The sequence below is a fragment of the Peromyscus californicus genome, unplaced genomic scaffold (assembly GCF_007827085.1).
Source record: "Peromyscus californicus insignis strain IS unplaced genomic scaffold, ASM782708v3 Scaffold_24__1_contigs__length_46423439, whole genome shotgun sequence".
In the NCBI taxonomy this organism is placed as follows: Eukaryota; Metazoa; Chordata; class Mammalia; order Rodentia; family Cricetidae; genus Peromyscus; species Peromyscus californicus.
In genome coordinates, this window is record NW_026294535.1 from 21,201,706 (window position 1) to 21,220,001 (window position 18,296).

General features: G+C 35.0%; 1 protein-coding gene across 10 annotated transcripts in view; it reads right to left on the minus strand.

Moving 5' to 3' along the window:
* Nucleotides 1-18,296, minus strand: part of Lrriq1 (leucine rich repeats and IQ motif containing 1) — a 187,597-nt gene that overhangs the window by 114,880 nt on the left and 54,421 nt on the right. For all 10 annotated transcript variants that reach the window (XM_052753245.1, XM_052753239.1, XM_052753244.1 and 7 more), the window contains 5 exons: nt 16,860-16,933; nt 15,293-15,386; nt 10,389-10,568; nt 8,022-8,435; nt 4,727-4,928 (listed from right to left, as the gene is read on the minus strand). In XM_052753245.1, the coding sequence (XP_052609205.1) occupies nt 4,727-4,928; nt 8,022-8,435; nt 10,389-10,568; nt 15,293-15,386; nt 16,860-16,933 (964 nt within the window). The remainder of the gene's footprint in view (nt 1-4,726; nt 4,929-8,021; nt 8,436-10,388; nt 10,569-15,292; nt 15,387-16,859; nt 16,934-18,296) is intronic.

Consider the following 18,296-nt stretch of genomic DNA (forward strand, 5'->3'; position numbering starts at 1 on the left):
TGCAACCCTAGGCCCCTCCCCACCACCTTTCCATTAGCAGCAGTCACCAGTCAAAGCTTTCCATTTCCTTCACTAGAAAACACCCGCATTCTCTTCTCCATCTTTCAGCCACTGGGATTCTGGTTCCTACAGAACATTCTGAATAAGGCACCTGTGTGAAGGCCCACTGTGTGAGTGTCTTCTTTATTTTCTGTTTTTTGTGTATAAAAACCCCTGACCTGGCCACACATACACCACACAGATGAAGAATGAGAGAGAAAGGGAAAAGGTGAATTAAATATGTCACTGGGACCAGATTTTCTAAAGAAGATAATAGATGCACATACAGAGTGGAATAAATGAGGAATTTTAAGGTCTCAAATGTAATTTTAAAATAATTGGACAGTGTAAAAGGATCATGTGAACCATCATATATAAATATGGGACAGTAAATAAGGATCATTGGTTTTCAAATTTATTAAATATCTCTCACATGCCATGTACAGATAGTAGATCTTAAAACATGCAGTCAAACCTACATGAATGGATTTTCTATTCTAACAGTGGTAGGGACTGAAAGTAGACAAAAGAGATAAAGAAAACATGCAGAAGGCTAAAAAATGACATAATCTAATAATGAATGGTCAGGGGCAGAGGGGATACTTCAAGACAATTGCATTTTAGAAATAGAATATCCCAAGACTCCATACATTCTTGCACTCTTCTGTAGTCAACTTACCTTGTAATTAAACTGTCAAAAATTTCATCAAGAAGCATCCAAACATAGAAAAGTCCTACCTTGTCTGGCACTATTCGGGCAAACACAAACTCAGCTAAATTTGCAATTACTGAGAGCAATGTCAGCACATGTGGGCCTGGGCAGGACTTTGAAAATGTTGATATAGGCTGACACGGGACATACAGTGTCTCACAATGTCACTTCTGTATCTGTAGTTATGGGATTTTAACAAGTGAAGAATCAAGCACTTAATCTTCTTCGTCATGACTTTCTTCTTTTCTCTGACAGACAGTATTAGACGTTTTCTAGTTTCATTCAGCAGTGGAGGCAGAGACTTATGGTTGCTCGAGGTGCTAAGTGGTTATTTAGGGGTATATACTTGAGTCTTTTAATGTTTCCATTCTTATCCCAAAACCTGTGAGACCCTGGCTTCTAGGGATAGGGCCTTACTCTCTGGTCTGGTTGCACTATCAGAAAGACCAATTCTCTATCACTCAATTCATCTGCCCATCCACTGTTCACATTGTGATGTGGAAATTGCATTCTTCCTCTCAATGCCGAGGCATTCTTCTCAAGCACGGTCTGTGTTCTACTGCTTTTATCCCCATCCTTCTTTCTCCACATGGAAGAAAGTTGTTCCAATCAAATCTCTCCATCAACAGATACAATTTAGTTTCTCCCAACATAACCTTGAAAGTAGTAACAAATAAGTTAGAGATGGATATGGTGGTATTTGCACGTATCCTCGAAACTAGAAGACTACTACAAGTACATCAGGAATTTAAAGCTAGCTTTGGCTACATGGTGAGATAGAGGCTAGCATCAATACTTTATCTCAAAATACAGGAAAAAAAGTGAAGCTTCAGATTCCAATCTCAGACTGACAGACTGACATACATTTTTAGGAAAAGCAGGTGGTATACCTGGAGTGCAAAAGGGACTATATTCTCATTTACTTTTTAAACCCTATTTTTAGTTTTGCTGATTTGTCTTTTACCTAACCTGTGGATTTCTAGTTCAGCTTAGGATTTTAGCCAATTTACACCAAGCTTAAATTTAACTCTGTTGTTTCATTACATTGGCATACCATCAAACCACTTTAATATGTATGTCTATACCCATAGTTAATAACCACACAGCCTTAGTCAGAGAAGCCTCCCTTTCCAAGGAACTTCAATAAAAATGGAGATTATGGATGCATAAAGTGAGAAAAAGTGATGGTTTAGTACACAGCCTTAAGTCATGTATACCATCCACTCCAAGGACCAAAGAATAATGCGGAAGAGTATATATACAGACTATAAAAGCCTGAAGGTACAGGGAAGGGCTGACAATGCCATCTGGGCAGTCTATCACCATTGCAGTCTCAACAATGATAGTGACTTCATGGGGTCTGCACAAGAATGGGCCCTCCACAGCCAAACAAAGATGGAGGAATAAGTTAGGGGATTCTACCTCTCACTAATTGTTGTTGCTTATTTTTGCTCTTTTGGGGGGCCTACCATTCAGCTCCCAAATAAACCACACATGGAGATTTATTCTAACTTATAAATGCCTGGCCTTAGCTTGGCTTGTTTCTTGCCAGCTTTCCTTAACTTAAATTATTCTGTCTTTTGCCTCTGGGCTTTTCCCGTTCTCTTACTTATGTAAATCTTACTCTCACTCCATGACTTTCAGTGTAGCTGGGTGGTTGGCCCCTGGAGTTCTCCTCTTTCTTTGGCTACTCCTTTTTCTTCCTCCAAGATTTCTCCTATGTATTTGCTCTGCCTGCCAGCCCTGCCTATCCTTTCTCCTACCCTGCTATTGGCCATTTAGCTCTTAATTAGACCATCAGCTGTTTTAAATAGGCACAGTAACACAGCTTCACAGAGTTAAACAAATGCAACCTAAACAAAAGTAACAAACCTTAAAATAACATTCCCCAACACTACTGAACTATTTTCTATGGATATATTCAGAGAAAGGGTGTACAGCATTGCCTTCAGTCACATTGTAACCTCCGGTGACTTCACAAGGCTTAAATGGAGGCTTGCAATCCAGTGGGAAGACATGATCATGGTTATCCTAAATGTACTCACAAACAAAGATAAAATTATGAATGGTTGCTATAGATTAAGTTACAAAATGTAAATATACCAATAAACACAAATATTAGATTAGCTCAGAAATTTATGTATAGTGATGAGCATATGTTTATCACATAATATTTAATTATTCATTAAATATTATGAATCCTAAATTCCTGGCCCCTTTACTTCTAGCAACTTAGCTTGCCAATTAAGTAAGTCATGTGACATTAAGTACTATGTAAAGTTAAAAGACACAGGTGATTAACTCTTGGTTACTTTTACTTCTAAAGATGAACTATATAACAAAAAGCTTCATTGTGTAAATAAATAAAATAAAAAGGTAATCAAGTTAAAATTCATTTGGAAATCTGGTCTTGGTGGTATTAAGGTAAATATTTTACACATTTACTTTTATTTATTTAATTTTCTAATTAGCTTGCAAAGTAGCATTCTTCCTATTTGGATTTGTCATCATAATTTTTTTTTGATTGAATCTCCCTTCCTCTACTCTTCCCCTCCATTTCTCTGGGCCATGAGCCCACTGTATCCTTCTAATCCCAGAATTCCCTTCTTTCAATTTTACTTCTTGACTTCTAAGTTTGTAACTGAAGCAGATATGTTTAGAATTTTTAATTTTTGTTAGAGTTTTGAAATATATTTCTAGAATAGCTATCAATTGGATCAAATTATTAGCTTCCGCTACACAAATTTTAGATGATTTGACAAATACTACATTGAAATAGTAGTGCTTGGAAACAGTAACCAAAAATTTCCCAACTAAAAAGGTTCAAGGCCAGAATGGATTCATTGCAGTATTCTACCAGACCTTCAAAAAACTAACACCAATACTCCTCAAATTGTTCCATAATAGAAAGGAGCAGGGTGGTGGTGGTGCACGCCTTTAATCCCAGTACTCGGGAGGCAGAAGCAGGTGGATCTTTGTGAGTTCGAGGCCAGCCTGGCCTACAAAGCGAGGTCCAGGAAAGGCTCAAAGCTACACAGAGAAACCCTGTCTCAGAAAACCAAAAAAAAAAAAAAAAAAAAAAAGAAAAAAGAAAAAAAAAGGAAGGGAAAGTTCCAAATTCTTTTCATGAACAATGTTTTTATCACTCTAATACCCAAACCAAATAGAGATAAAACAACAACAAAAAAGAGATTGATAAGCCAATATCCCTAATTAGCATAAATTTTAAAATTCTCAATAAAATACTTGCAATATAAATTCAAGAACACATAAACAAGATCATTCACAATCAAACCATTGCATTCCAGAGATGCATGAACTGTTTAACATAATAAATCACTTAGACTCAAGGACAGAAACCACATGATCATCTTAGGCTACTGACTTTCTGATTAATTTTATAATCTGCTACTTTGCTGAATATTATTATTAGCTATAGGAACAATACTAAGTGAACTCAGTGGATCTTTAAAAAGAGCACATGAACTTGAGAAGCAAACAGGGTGAGGTGTATTGATTCAAAATTCATTATATGTGCATATCAAATTCTCAATAAAAGAAACTAAAGCAGATAATAATAAACGGAAAGGTATAAAACATCAGTGGCCAACTACATACACACTGAGAAAGAAAGCAGGAAACAAATCAATTTATAACAGCCTCATGAAATATCTTGAAACAAATCAAATCAAGTAAGTAAAGGACTTCTACAATGAAGAGAAGTTTTAAATATCATTATGTGGTTCAGCTTGAACCACATTCATGCTCATAATATTTCAGATATAAGGCTTATTATCTACAGTTTTAATAGTCAGCAGAACCATAGCTACCTGCTAGCCTACAGCCTGCAAATCTATACAAGTGTAGAATAAATTCAAGTAACTTTAAATCACTGGACCTTTTTAAAATACAGAATTACTGAGCAGAGTAAAAAATTTTTATGTCTAACTCTGCTATCAAAAGTATGACATTAACCTGAATGTGAAGAGCAGCTTTCTCCCTCAGCTGTTGGATATTGGTAACATTTTTTCTTCTTTCTTCATTTGAAGTAGTCTGGTTATTAGTGAAGGGATTATGCAGCGGTTCTGTTGTGGTAGGATCTGTTTTTGCAGAGAAATTGATCTGTCTGCGTGCAACGTAACTACGCCATTGGGCTTGGATTAACACAGCTGCCTTACTAAAAGAAGAAAAAAAAGAAGAAAACTATTTTAGTGTGCATGAACACACAGAAGGTAGTTAGAGGTCTTCATAAGCTGCTGCAAACTATGTCTTTTATATATGACAGGGAAAATGCACCCATGGACTCTCAACAATATGGGTGCCTGTGCAGGGTCACCACAAGGCAACACCAATTGGTATGGTGTTGTGGATGAGGATAATCTTACAAAGCCCCACACTTAGATGATGAGCTACAGATGATAAATGCCTGCTGAGAAAGGGAAAATCGGTGTTATTCAGGACTGAGCTCCTGATAGGTTATCCTGTCCCACATGGTTATCCCTAAATACATATGAACAACATTAAATGGTTAAGTCAAGTTGTATTTATAAATAAATATGTGCATATATATGTATGTATATATGTGTGTGTATGTGTGTATGTGTGTGTGTGTGTAACAAATAATTAAGAAAAAGTTATAAATTTGAGAATGAGTAAAAGAAACACAGAAATTGGAGGGGGAGAGGGGAGGGTGAAAATTACGTAAATACAGCACTCAAAAGAAATTCTCAAAAAATAGAAAAGAGGTCTTTGTGACCTGTACATGAATAGAGAGAATATAAAATGTCATTTGAAAACAAAACCCCTTCTTTGTTTAATTATTGTCATAAATGTAAATTACTGTAGACATCCAATCTGAAAGAAAAAAAATGAATCAAGAGTTCAGAAAGGGATTTATTTAGTTTAAGAGAGACTTAAATTTTGCTTTGTTTTAATTCCTTAAAGATGAAAGGTAATAGAGATTCTTCTAAATAATGAGAACATTGTTATAGTGGGGAGAGTGTACAGAAGAGGGGTTCTAAAAGTGTAGAGCAATATGGACTTGGCAGGAAGGGTTAGATGCTTATCACTATGGGTTGCCTTAGACAGGACAAGGAAATGACATTGACAGCATTCTCCATGGTAAGAGGAAGGACCCTAAGAGGTTTTACCAGCTTTTCTTTACTTCTTGGCCCCTTGAAAATACTCTATTCACTTATATGTCCATTAGGAAATTCTAATGTAACACGAATCTTAAAAGGTCTTATTAATTGAAAACCCAGAGCCAGATATTGGGGTGAAAACTGAGAGATCAGAGGTATAGGACAAGCCACAGACAGCCTCACCCCACTGACTCGTTAACCTCCAGAGAGACCTATTTCCTGTCTACCCACGCCTATATGCCTTTCTGTTCTACCATCTCACTTCCTCTCTCCTCCCAGTCACATCACTTCCTGTCTGTCTGTACAGACCTCTATGGTTAGCGCTGGGATGGTGTGTGCCACCATGCCTGGCTCTGTTCCCAGTGCGGACTTGAACTCACAGAGATCCAGACGGATCTCTGCCTCCTGAATGTTAGGATCAAAAGTGTGTGCTACCATTGCTTGACTTCTATGTTTACTGTAGTGGTTGGCTTTTTCCTCTGATCCTCATATAAGCTTTATTGGGGTACACAGATAAAATATCACCACATTCTAACATGTCATAGGGAACAGCTATTTGTCAATTTTAGATACTGAGTAGCTCTCCTGAGTTAGGATTTGTTTCCTTTCTCATACATATCATTGAAGGAATATTATCAAGGTACAAGTGTAATCAAAATTCTATCTTAATTTCTTGTGGAATTCCTGAATTTGACTTAAAAATTTGGAGAAGAGATTTCATTCCTCGAAATTTCCTTGACAGAGTTTTCAATAAGTTTACACTTGATTTGGTGGATTGAATGAGATGTAAACTCATAATCTTGAACATTTAACTATTTGGTCTGGAGGCTTTTCATGTGTACTCTGAGCTGTGGCTCCAGACACCATGCCTTCCTCCTACCTTGCTGCCTTGCTCTAATGGTGATGGATTCTTATCTCTTTGGAACTTTACCCTCAGATAAACCCCTTCTACAAATTGCCTGGATTAGGTGTATTATCACATCAATAGAAAAGTAATTTACAGGGAAGTTGGTACCAGGGAGTGGTTTATTTTGTGAATGAGAAGGCCTGAGAAATATCATAACAGGCTCCTAATAACAAAGTTAAGAACTAGACCTCGGAGCTGGGGATTTAGCTCAGTGGTAGAGCACTTGCCTAGCAAGCGCAAGGCCCTGGATTCGATCCTCAGGTCCGAAAAAAAGAAAAACAAAACAAGAACTAGGCCTCAGTTTCTTTTGTGGAACTTCTCCAGGACCCTAAAGTGAAGAATCTGCACATGTTGTTTTTGTGGGAATGCAGTTACTAAAAGCTATTGAATGCTGTAAAGAGAGATTAATGAGCCATTTTAGAGGACCTTAGAAGAGAGTGATACTGAGAGCAATTTGGACAATGGAGAACCAAGTCAATGGGTTTCCAAGGGGGACAATATTATAACAACTGAGAATATTGTTGTTACATTTTGGTTTAAAAAAAAGTGTTTGAGTTCTGCCCTTGTCCTAAGCACTTTCCTGAGGCTACATCTAAAATCTAATGGACTAATTGCTGGAGGAGACTTCAAAAGATTTAATATTGATACTGTCCTTTGGTGACTAATAATCACTATTGTGCAGTTCTACAAAGAAGAGCAAGTGGACAGAAAGCAATGTAGAGTTCGAAGAGAAAGAGAACAATGTTGCAGTCAAGGCTCCTTACTGAGAGAAATCAGCAAATTCAGGAAAGACTTGATCTGCTTTGGAACATAGGGAAGGGTACCCTGAGGGTAAGACCACCTAGCCAAGCTTCTAAAGTCTGAAAGCAAAATTCCTAAGGGATTTTCTGCTCTAAGAAAGGAACAGCAACCAAAACCTTCCACAAAGTGATTCCAGGGGCCAAGGATCTATTATAACCTGTCAGCCATATCTCCTAAACCTATCCAAAGGTCACTACCAGCTAGGAACCCGGTATTCAAGTGCCTGAGACAGGAGTATCTCATTGAAACCACCACATTCCATCTCCCTACCCCTACAGGACATATCATAATGAAAATGTATTTAGTCTAATGTCAAAGTCCCCATAGTCTTTAAATCTCACTATTATTAAAAGTCCAAAGCCTCTTCTAAGACACACATACAAACAGGAAATATAACATCTATAAAAGGAAAAGGTCTTACCTGGTTTCACTAGGCTCAGTATTTTGATGATTATCAGAATTTGCTATCTTCATTTCTCGGAATGAGGCTCTTCTGGTGGTGGGACTGCCTATCCTACTGTTTTCATTTTTTTGTACTATATTTTTCTCCTGACTTCCTTCTGGTTCCTCCCAGTTTAATGGGGAAGGTCTGGAGCCAGAGTCCATCAGGTTTTCAGAAGTATCTGGTGAATCAGTCCAAGAATGGAAGCCCTCGTTTTGGAGTGTGCTGTTGGTGTTTGAAAATGCTGGATGTTTTTTCTCGGTGTCTGGTTCAGTCCTCTTGATGATATTTACATCCCCATGTTCATGTGCACGTCTGCACTCATCACTGAGTTTCATTAAGTTCTCATAGTAGTGACAGAGTTTGTCTGCAGCACGCAAAGTAAGAATGTCCCTGAACAAATAAAAGACGAGACCATTAAATAAGTAGAACTACACCAATGGACACAAAAACATGTAGGTTTTAAAAATAAATTTTACTATATGGCAAAAGATGGACTTAAAATTGGCAACACACTTCACTATAATTTATTTCTAATCACTTATAGACAATTTTATATGATTTTGAACAAAACTCAAAACATTAGTTTATTAAGATCTGCGTCAAACAAGACAAAAGATTTTAAACTTTCAGGTCCATTTTAATTCAGGGTATTTTTAGTTTTAAAAAAAATCAAACATTCTACTATCACATGAGAAATAATGACTACCTCAATTTGGAGAAGTTATTCATGAACAAAAGTATTTTCTACACAGATTCTTGTTACACAAAATATTTACATTGGATAGTCAAAGAACTTAAATTATGGAAAACTTTTCATTTTTGTTTTTCTATGGACAACTGTTAACCATGGCAAAAATAACTCAAAGATAAATGATTAATGTCCTCTTGAACAATTATTGGATTTTTATCTTTAGGGTTTAATCTTATGTAATTGATTAAAATTCTATACTTACTCATTAGTCATACTTTCAACTTTCATTATTCCTGCTTACTCTTGAGTGTGTAGCTCAGTTTATAGCACTTGTAAAGTATACACAAGACACTCTATTCTACCACATACCATAATAAGCAAGTAAATAAATAAATTACACTTTGACAACTATTTTATGGATACAATTAATAAGTAGTAATAATTTGTTTGAATGTTTTTATTCCATTAAAACTATTTTAAACAGGTGAAAATTTTAATATGAATTACCCATATAGTCACAAAATTTTCAAATAAAAATGAACTGATAGAAATATGTACCTCAAAATTAATTATTAATAGTAATAATTAAATTATGACTTAGTTTCTAGACACCCTTAGAGCACACTGACCATACCAGACTGTTATCTAATACCAATGATCAACCCTGAAAACATATACATAAGTGCCATTGTATGGACTTATATTTAAGTTATTTAAGTACTTAGGTCTTGTGTGTGTGTGTGTGTGTGTGTGTGTGTGTGTGTGTGTGTGTGTGTGTGTGCGTGTATGTGTGTGTGTGTGTGTGTTACACACATTATGTTACTCATAAATATTTGTAACAACAAGTAAAGAAAAAAGGAGTCCATGCAATTAGAAGAGGTCTTTCTGTCTTTCTAGGATAGCAATTATAAGGCAGATTCATTAGATATGTCTGAGAACCTGATTGACTCTGGCTCCAGACCGTCCCCATTCAAGGGGGTACATAGGAAGATTTGAAGGGAGGAAAGAGAATAGAAAATGGTATAATTATATTATAATCTCAAAAGTAAAAATGTATTAAGTAAACAATGAAGATATGGCTTAGTAATTTCATTAAACATTAGGAAACACATACTCTTTTTTCTCTTTATAATGGTATAACTATAGGTGATACATTCAGAAATATTAATGCTCTTGTATTTTCTGGAGCAATGAAAAAATTAAATTCTGTTATGGAGAGACCAGTTTAATTCATTCATTGCAATGCATTCAGAATTCAAGTTCAGGAAAAGGAAGCTCTCAGTTTTCAATACTGGATTAGGATAATTCCTAGCTTTTGTCCTCGGAACATATAGAAACATTGACAGCCTTTGTCTACTGTGATGACATAGTAGGGTAATATATAACTATTACATATGTGTAATATGACACTCTATATATACTTTGTATGTTTTCAAACTTACTTGATTCCCTTGTAACTATGAATTCTTGAAGGATATGCAATCTTGTGAAAAATACTTGAACAAATTTATGACTACTAGATAATGCTAAAGGTAGAAAATGCCCCTGATATACCACTTCTAATCAAGCTAGTGTAATCATAACGTATCTAATCATGTGTTTCCATTACATTATTTATTTTAAATATAACAGGAGGAAAATAAGAATCTTACCGCTTCTGTGTGATATACTTGTCAGTTAATAAGTTGAACTCTTGAAGTTGATACTGACAAAGTGCCAATAAACATCCTAGGTCTTGGTGATAGTGTTCTTCAATATGGACATCAGAGTGAGGTTTTAGGATGTCACCATTGAGGATTCTTAGAGCAGGTAATATTTTAAGTATAGAATGCCTAGAAAGAAGTTAATAATCTCAACAAGGACTTATGTTTTAAAATTACCATAAAATATCACATAGCAAGCATAGAATAATTATCTCAGAAAATAGTTAAATTTTACTTAAAAACAATAATAGTCTATCATAGCCAAGATGAGTTTTACAGATCCTATAGCTTTATCCTACAACGAATAATAATCTCAAATTGTTAATGAGAGAATCAATGTTGGAAACTTGGGCAAAAATTCAATACAAAATTGTCACTCTTATAAAAATAATAATCTGAGAAACTGTATAATGACAATACCCTTGAAAATTGTTGTTTACTTTAGAATTAATGCAAACTTTTATTGAGCCTCATTAAAATATAGTGAGTGGTGTTAAAACAGGGGGTGGAAAAGATTCTGGTTTTACATAATCAAAGACATTTGGAATTATATTTTCTCCTTAATTTTGCCAAAGAATATAATAATAGAACTTTTGAGATATGATCAAAAGACTAAATCAGTTTACAATATTGAGAAGGCATGAGAACAGGACAGATAGCAAGATCGGTAGATCAAACTTAGCCATTTGAAAGTATCTGCCCAAGCCTTTCAAGAGGAAAATGTAAGTGTGTTTCACAATATAGTTAACTTTGTTTCACAATGATCACATGAGAAAACTAGTCTTCTCAAAGAAATAAAAGAAATTACAAGAGAAAACCTAAGACACTGATGACCAATACCAATAATAAAAAAAAAAAGTAGAAAGAGACATGACATGATTGTGGATAGAAGAACTCAATATTATCAAGGCAACAATTCTTCCCAAATTAATTTAGAGATTCAATTCAGTCTCAGCTAGAATCCATGAAGGTATTTAATTAATGTTAATAAATGAATTAAAAAAATTTATAGATAGAGATGGAAGATCCAGGAATGTCATTTAAGAAAACATCTTATTCTAGACTAAATTTGGAGCTATGGTAAGTAAGACAGTATGGATTAGGTAGAGACAAACAAACAAAAACCAAAAGGCACATTTATCAGCAGAACAGAAATGAAAGCCAAATGTCAAAAGAGTAAACACGGGTTGGGGTTTTAGCTCAGTGGTAGAGTGCTTGCCTAGCAAGCACAAGGCCCTGGGTTCGATCCTCAGCTAAAAAAAAAAAAAAAAAAAAAAAAAAAAAGAGTAAACACAATCAAATGGAGAAAAGGTGGAGACATTTAAATGAAAAAATTCTGAATGTACAGAAGTTCACACCTTTCACAAATATTCACAAATATTAAGTAAAAAATGCATGATGGACATAATTGTAAAATTAAAGTATATAGAAGATAACAGAAGAGGACAAAGTTTAGTGCATTGATAACCTTCTAGATCAAAAAAACAAAAAATCATGAAAAGGGAAAAAATATTGAAAAGCTGAATACAATTAAAATTCAAACTTCTACTCTACGGAAAAAAAAAAAAAACGTGAAAATAGAACAACCCACAAGGAGAAGGAGAAAATATTTGAAAATATAAATCTAATAAAAGACTTATTGAAAATATACAAATAAAAATTAAAATAAGTCATAAAACGAATTAAAAAAATGGGCAAGAGAATGAAACAGAAACCTTACTGTGGTGATTTGAATAAGAATGGCCCCCATAGGGGCATATATTTGAATGCTTAGCTAACAGGGAGTGGTACTAGTTAAAAGGATTAGGAGGTAGTGCCTTGGAGTAGGTGTGGCCTTTATTGGAGGAAGTGGGAGTAGGCTTTGAGTGTTCCCTGTATCTCTCTATTCCTGTTGTCTGTGGGTCCAGAGATAGAACTCTCAGCTAATCTGCCTGCTTGCCACTGTGATCATTATGGACTAAACCTCTGGAACTGTAAGCAAGCCACAATTAAATGCTTTTTAAAATAGTATTTGCCATGGTCATGGTGTCTATTCGCAGCAATAGAATACTGACTAAGATACTTACTAAGGAAGGTTTACAGAAGACAAGTATATTAAAAATGTATCAAATTCACTAGGGACTATATATATGTAATATATAGTTCATATTTGCTCAGTATATACAATGAATTGAATTGGAAGAAGACTATAAAACGATATAAACTAATTAGATGCATGGTTCTCTTCTTTAATGGCATTAAAATTTAGTGGTAAAGATTTAATTTTACTAGTGAAAAAATAGATGATTAAATAATTGTATGAAAATTATTGTGTTACCAACTCTACTTTCTCAAATTACTTTAAGCTTGGACTTATCAAGACGTTAAGAAAGGGTAAATCCCCCTGGAAAAGGTACAGGGATCTTTGAGGAAGAGGGAGTGGGAAGATTGTAAGAGCCAAGGTTGGTGGATTACTACCAGGATGGTGTTTGCTGGGCACAACAGGTTTAATTGTTCATAGGAACTCACAAGGATTGTGACAGCGTGCACAAAGCAGGCATAAACCCAAACCAGATACAATCCCTGAATGGTGAGTAGAGGGGAGGCAGGAAATCCTACTGCAGCCAAGGAGCTATTAGCATCTGATAGCTACTGAGAGAGAGAGAGAGTTCTTTCTAATGATGTGACCCATGGCAGGTCAGCCACACTATGGAGCAGGCCCTACTATCAACATGAAGAAAACAGGCCTGTTTGGGAAAAGGCTGATTAAAGGTCTTAATTTAACTTGATTTATATTCACAGAAGTAGAGAGACTTCCCTATATCTCTTTTCCTCACATGTGTAGCCTTCCTGTTTTCAACATCGTCATAAAAGAAATTTGATACATTTGCAAGTATTCATGAGTCTACACTTAATTATCAGCCAAGTCTATGAGTTCACCCTTGGTTTTGTGTGATCCAGCAACTATGTAGCGATGCATATCTGGCACTATTGTATTAAACAGAGAAATTCTGTTGTAATAAAAATCCTTCTAAACAAACAGACAAAAAATAGTTGGGCCAGGTGGTGATGGTGCAAGTCTTTAATCCCAGCTCTCGGGAGGCAGAGCCAGGTGGATCTCTATGAGTTTGAGGCCAGCCTGGTCTATAGAGAGAGATCCAGGACAAGCACCAAAACTGCACAGAGAAACCCTGTCTCGAAAAAACAAACAAACAAACAAAAATAATATTGGGCAAAACACAGACACAGACACCAGACACACACACACACACACACACACACACACACACACACACACACACACACACACACACCGAGGAGAAGAAGGAGGAGGCGCAGGAGGTAGAGACTAAAAGATAGGTGGGTAGGATGGTGAGGGTGCGATATGGGAGGCATTGAGGGAAAATACAATCAAAATACTTTGTATGAAATTATCAAACAATAAAAACATATTTTTTTTTCTTTTTTTAGAAAGTAAAATCAAGTAAGTTTAAGGACAGCACTGGATGTTAGATGTGTTCTAAATATTGCAGTTGGCACTATTTGGCAGTCCCAGATAAGAAAGGGACAAAAGAGTATTTCTATCACCAGAAACTTTCCATGTGGCTAATGATATAAATATCATTATATAAATTATTTTAGCTAGGGAGTATAATTTAAGTAAGACTGAACTGGGCTTGGATTTCTGTTTTAGCCTTATTTTGATGTTGTCTTCCTCATTTCGACACACAAAAGTTCCCAAGCAGTTCACTTTAATCAGAATTTTTTGAAATTCTACTCGATGTAAAAATTTGCATGGATATTCAAGATAGTAACAATATTTTAAAATCTGAGAGATATATAATCAAGATTCAAACTGAATTTATTTTTTTTAAACATAGTTTTTTCCTTAACTTTTGAAGGGAACAGCAAAAGACAACAGTGTGTGGATTGTCCTTAAGTTCACCAGTCAGCCATGTGAGCTGAAGAGGAATATATGGGAAAGCTGATTAATGTAGGGAATGAAGTATAAGAACACAGTGAGATTTCAAGATTAGTTTTTCCAGCTGGGCTCCTCCTACTCAAGAGCCAAATCAATATTTCATCCAGTGAAAACTTCCTGGTGCATATTCTGCCACTTAACAAGCTCCATTAATCATCAGTCAATGAAACAAATTCTCAAAGGAGATTTCAAATGTTGCCTGTGGATTATGTCTTAAAAGAGAGGTTTTTTTTCAGTACATCAGTTTTTGCATGTTATCACTGGCTTGACATGAAAGTAAGAAACCAATTGGGAAAATCTATAACTAATCCCTTTGTGGTACCATGGGGTTATGTAAAGTTCACTGAAACAAACTGTATCAAAGTTGCCTTAGTCCTTTCATTAACAAATCCATATTTTATAGACTTCTTGATTTTAAACCCTCTAGATAAATGAATCTCTTCTTATAGATAATGGAATGTATATTAGAACAATTGATCTAACTGAAATTTGACAGGCTCAATTGTCAAGTAAGGAATATGCCGGTCCAGTTTTATTTTATTGGTCCAACTTTCATAAGGAAAACATTGAAGTAGTAAGTTAAATAATTAAATGGGTTCATAAGAAGTTGATGGAAAATGTTTCTTCTATCAAAGCAAAATCCAAGTTAATATCACAATAAGTTGACTTTTCTTCGCTGCTTACATCATAATCATATTTTTTAATTTTCATTAACTCATCTATATGTGAGAAAATATTATAGGCTGATGATATTTTAGAACTACTTTTAGAAATACAAAGATAAGTTAAACTATTCAAGTAACTTTAATAATTTTTGTAGGAAAATTGGTAGCGTATTTTGTCACAAGAAATGATAAATAGGATACTCATGGATTAAAAACTACTTCCTTACCTCCAGTTTATTTCCTGAAGTACTGGGTTTCCAGTGAGACAAAGCTCACGGAGAGAGTAGCATGCATTGAACCAACACATGACACTTGTCAGATCTAAAAATAAAAAAAAAAAGTAAAGAAAAGCATTTGCAAAGTAGCATAGATAACTTTAACATAAACTGTCATAAATAAATCACCAATTTCCCAGTTAAAATAAAATTGTATTTTAATATTTTAGTTTTTCCCATTGAATACCTCCAAGCTTTCAGAACAGCCAGGGTGCTGAATAGAACAGAGACTAGTAGAAAATTATGTTTCTATCATTCAGAACTTGTGAACTTTGACAACTCATTTTTTTTTTTTTTTTTTTTTTTTTTTTTTGGTTTTTCGAGACAGGGTGTCTCCATGTAGCTTTGCGCCTCTCCTGGAACTCACTTGGTAGCCCAGGCTGGCCTCGAACTCACAGAGATCCGCCTGGCTCTGCCTCCCGAGTGCTGGGATTAAAGGCGTGAGTCACCACTGCCCGGCTTGACAACTCATTTTTTTTTTTTTTTTTTTACAGTCCAGTTTTAGACTGTATTGATATGCGAGAACCGAATGAGATAATGTACTTAATGTTCTACTACACTTCAAACAAAAGTTATGACACCAAATATAAGTAATACAATATGTGCTGAAGCTAAATACATCAACAGACACAATCACATAGACCTTCTGTACTTTTAAAAATAAAGCTTATAGGTAAATCTAGGCTACTCTATAGAGCAATGTGTAGAGACTTGATTTCCCACAGAAAACTAATGCTGAATATACACGCACCCTTGTGTGCACACACGAAGACACAGACATGATATGTGTACTTTAAGTCCAGATCTGACAGAAAGGAAACATACAATATATCCTATTAGTAGTTTTATGATTTCAATATTTTTCCATCTAGAAGAAGATTATGGTTCATCTAGACATACAGTGGAATACATAGATTCTGTTTTGCTGAATTAAAGTGGAAACTGTTGAAATGAGGCTAGAATTTGTGGCGAAAAGGATTCAGAAGAAGGTACATGAATGTTGGATATGTCTTTTGAAAATTCACTACACGGTCTTGGCAAAGTGTTGAGTATTATGCAGGCTGAAAAGACTCAAAATAGCTGAGGTTTCCAGCTTTAGGGGAAAGGTCTAATAAACCTAATGTTAAAAGTTACACAATAGTTTTATGAATGACATGAGGATTTCAGACCCAACATCATGAGACCTGGTCAATCATCTCAGAGATCCAACTAAAGTCCAGGAGAATATATATTGTTTTTAATAGCTCATAGTGCAAACATTACATTGTGGCTGCTACTTGGAGGGGACTGACTGGGAGAGTAAATGCAGAAAACATTTTAGGGGGATTTGTTCAATTCATAATGCCTTAATAAACTTTTAATGGGTGAATAGGCAGGAATAGAAAAGCTAGCAGTGATTTTTTTGCTCGTCTTCATATATACAAATGCATATGTATTCAGAACAACTCTTCACTTTATTTGAAACAGAAATTAAAAGCCTATTATTTAAAAGAAAGAAATAATAGAATTCCAGACTTACCAGAAAGACAATTGTTGCTGACATCTAGTTTTTCCAAAGACACAAAATGAAAAAGTGGTACAATTGTTGTTAAACTGAAAACAAAATATAAAAACTACTGAGAAAATTAACAAGCATATTCTTGTTATTTTCTTTGAAGTACAACTCATTTACCTAATGCAATTATATAATTATATACAATTATCTATAATTGTACAATACAATGCAGAACAATTAAAACATTGAGTAACAGTATTTATTAAAAATGTAATAAGCCTAAGAATGTAAGTAATCCTATTATGGAAAATCAAAGTTCATTTTTAAAAAGAATTTACCGTGGAACATTACAATAATGGGAGATTTTGATTCATTTAAAAAAGAAATTACCATGGAATTGCTAATTTCAGTCACAAATACCATGGGCTTTGATGTATATTTGCTATTCGGTTTAAAATGGGTAGCTATCTGCTTAGTATTTTGTTTTATATATTTATAAAGTTAGTTATACAGAAATTACATTATCTTTTTTTCCTTCCTTAGTGTAAACACATAGCCTACATCTTTAAGGTACAATCTTTTTTGAGGGTTTGCTATGATATTTTAAATGTGTTAATGTAAATAAAATGACATCACCCCCCATTTTATTACTCTAGGCCCTCCATGCTACACTAGCTCAAACATCTCCAATGTCCCCTTCCAAGTTGACAGCCTATTTTTCTTTGATTATTATTGTTACATGCACACACATATACAGAAGTGTGTGTGTGTGTGTGTGTGTGTGTGTGTGTGTGTGTGTGTGTGTGTGTGTGTGTGTGTGTGTCTGTGTGTCTGTGTGTGTGTGTGTATAAATCACAACTGGCCACAGTGCAGAGATAAATAAGTCATGAGGAGTCCAGCTCCAAAGGATACATCTACATCACCTCTACAGAATCTGTGGCTCCAGGAACATCCTAAAAAGGCTTCAGAAATATTATAATAACTAGAATAGGCTATGAAACAGTTTCTCCTACTAATAGTCACACAAACAAGATTGGAACACGGCAAACTCAATGGACATTTTAACATGGAAATGGAAACCGTGTCAGGGTTCCAATCCTAAACAAAAATCTAGAGGCCATTAATGACTGCTGGGAGGAGAATTAGCTTCTCCCAGGGTACAGTCCCCTTATTCATTGTCCAGCGCAGACTGTCAACCTTGAAACTATATGCTACACAAAACAACAAAACCAAACTCAACAAGTTGTATATATATATGTGTGTGTGTGTGTGTACACATACAAACCTTTTTAAAAATCACTTTTAATAGAATAACTAATTAGACTCATTATTGTTTTAATAAAAAATATTTTAGACTAGATTAAGCTATCACCAATATAAATACCCAACATTGTATTGTGCTTAGTTCAGATTTGGAAATATGCTTAACACACAAGTACAATATCCAACAGGAATAATACT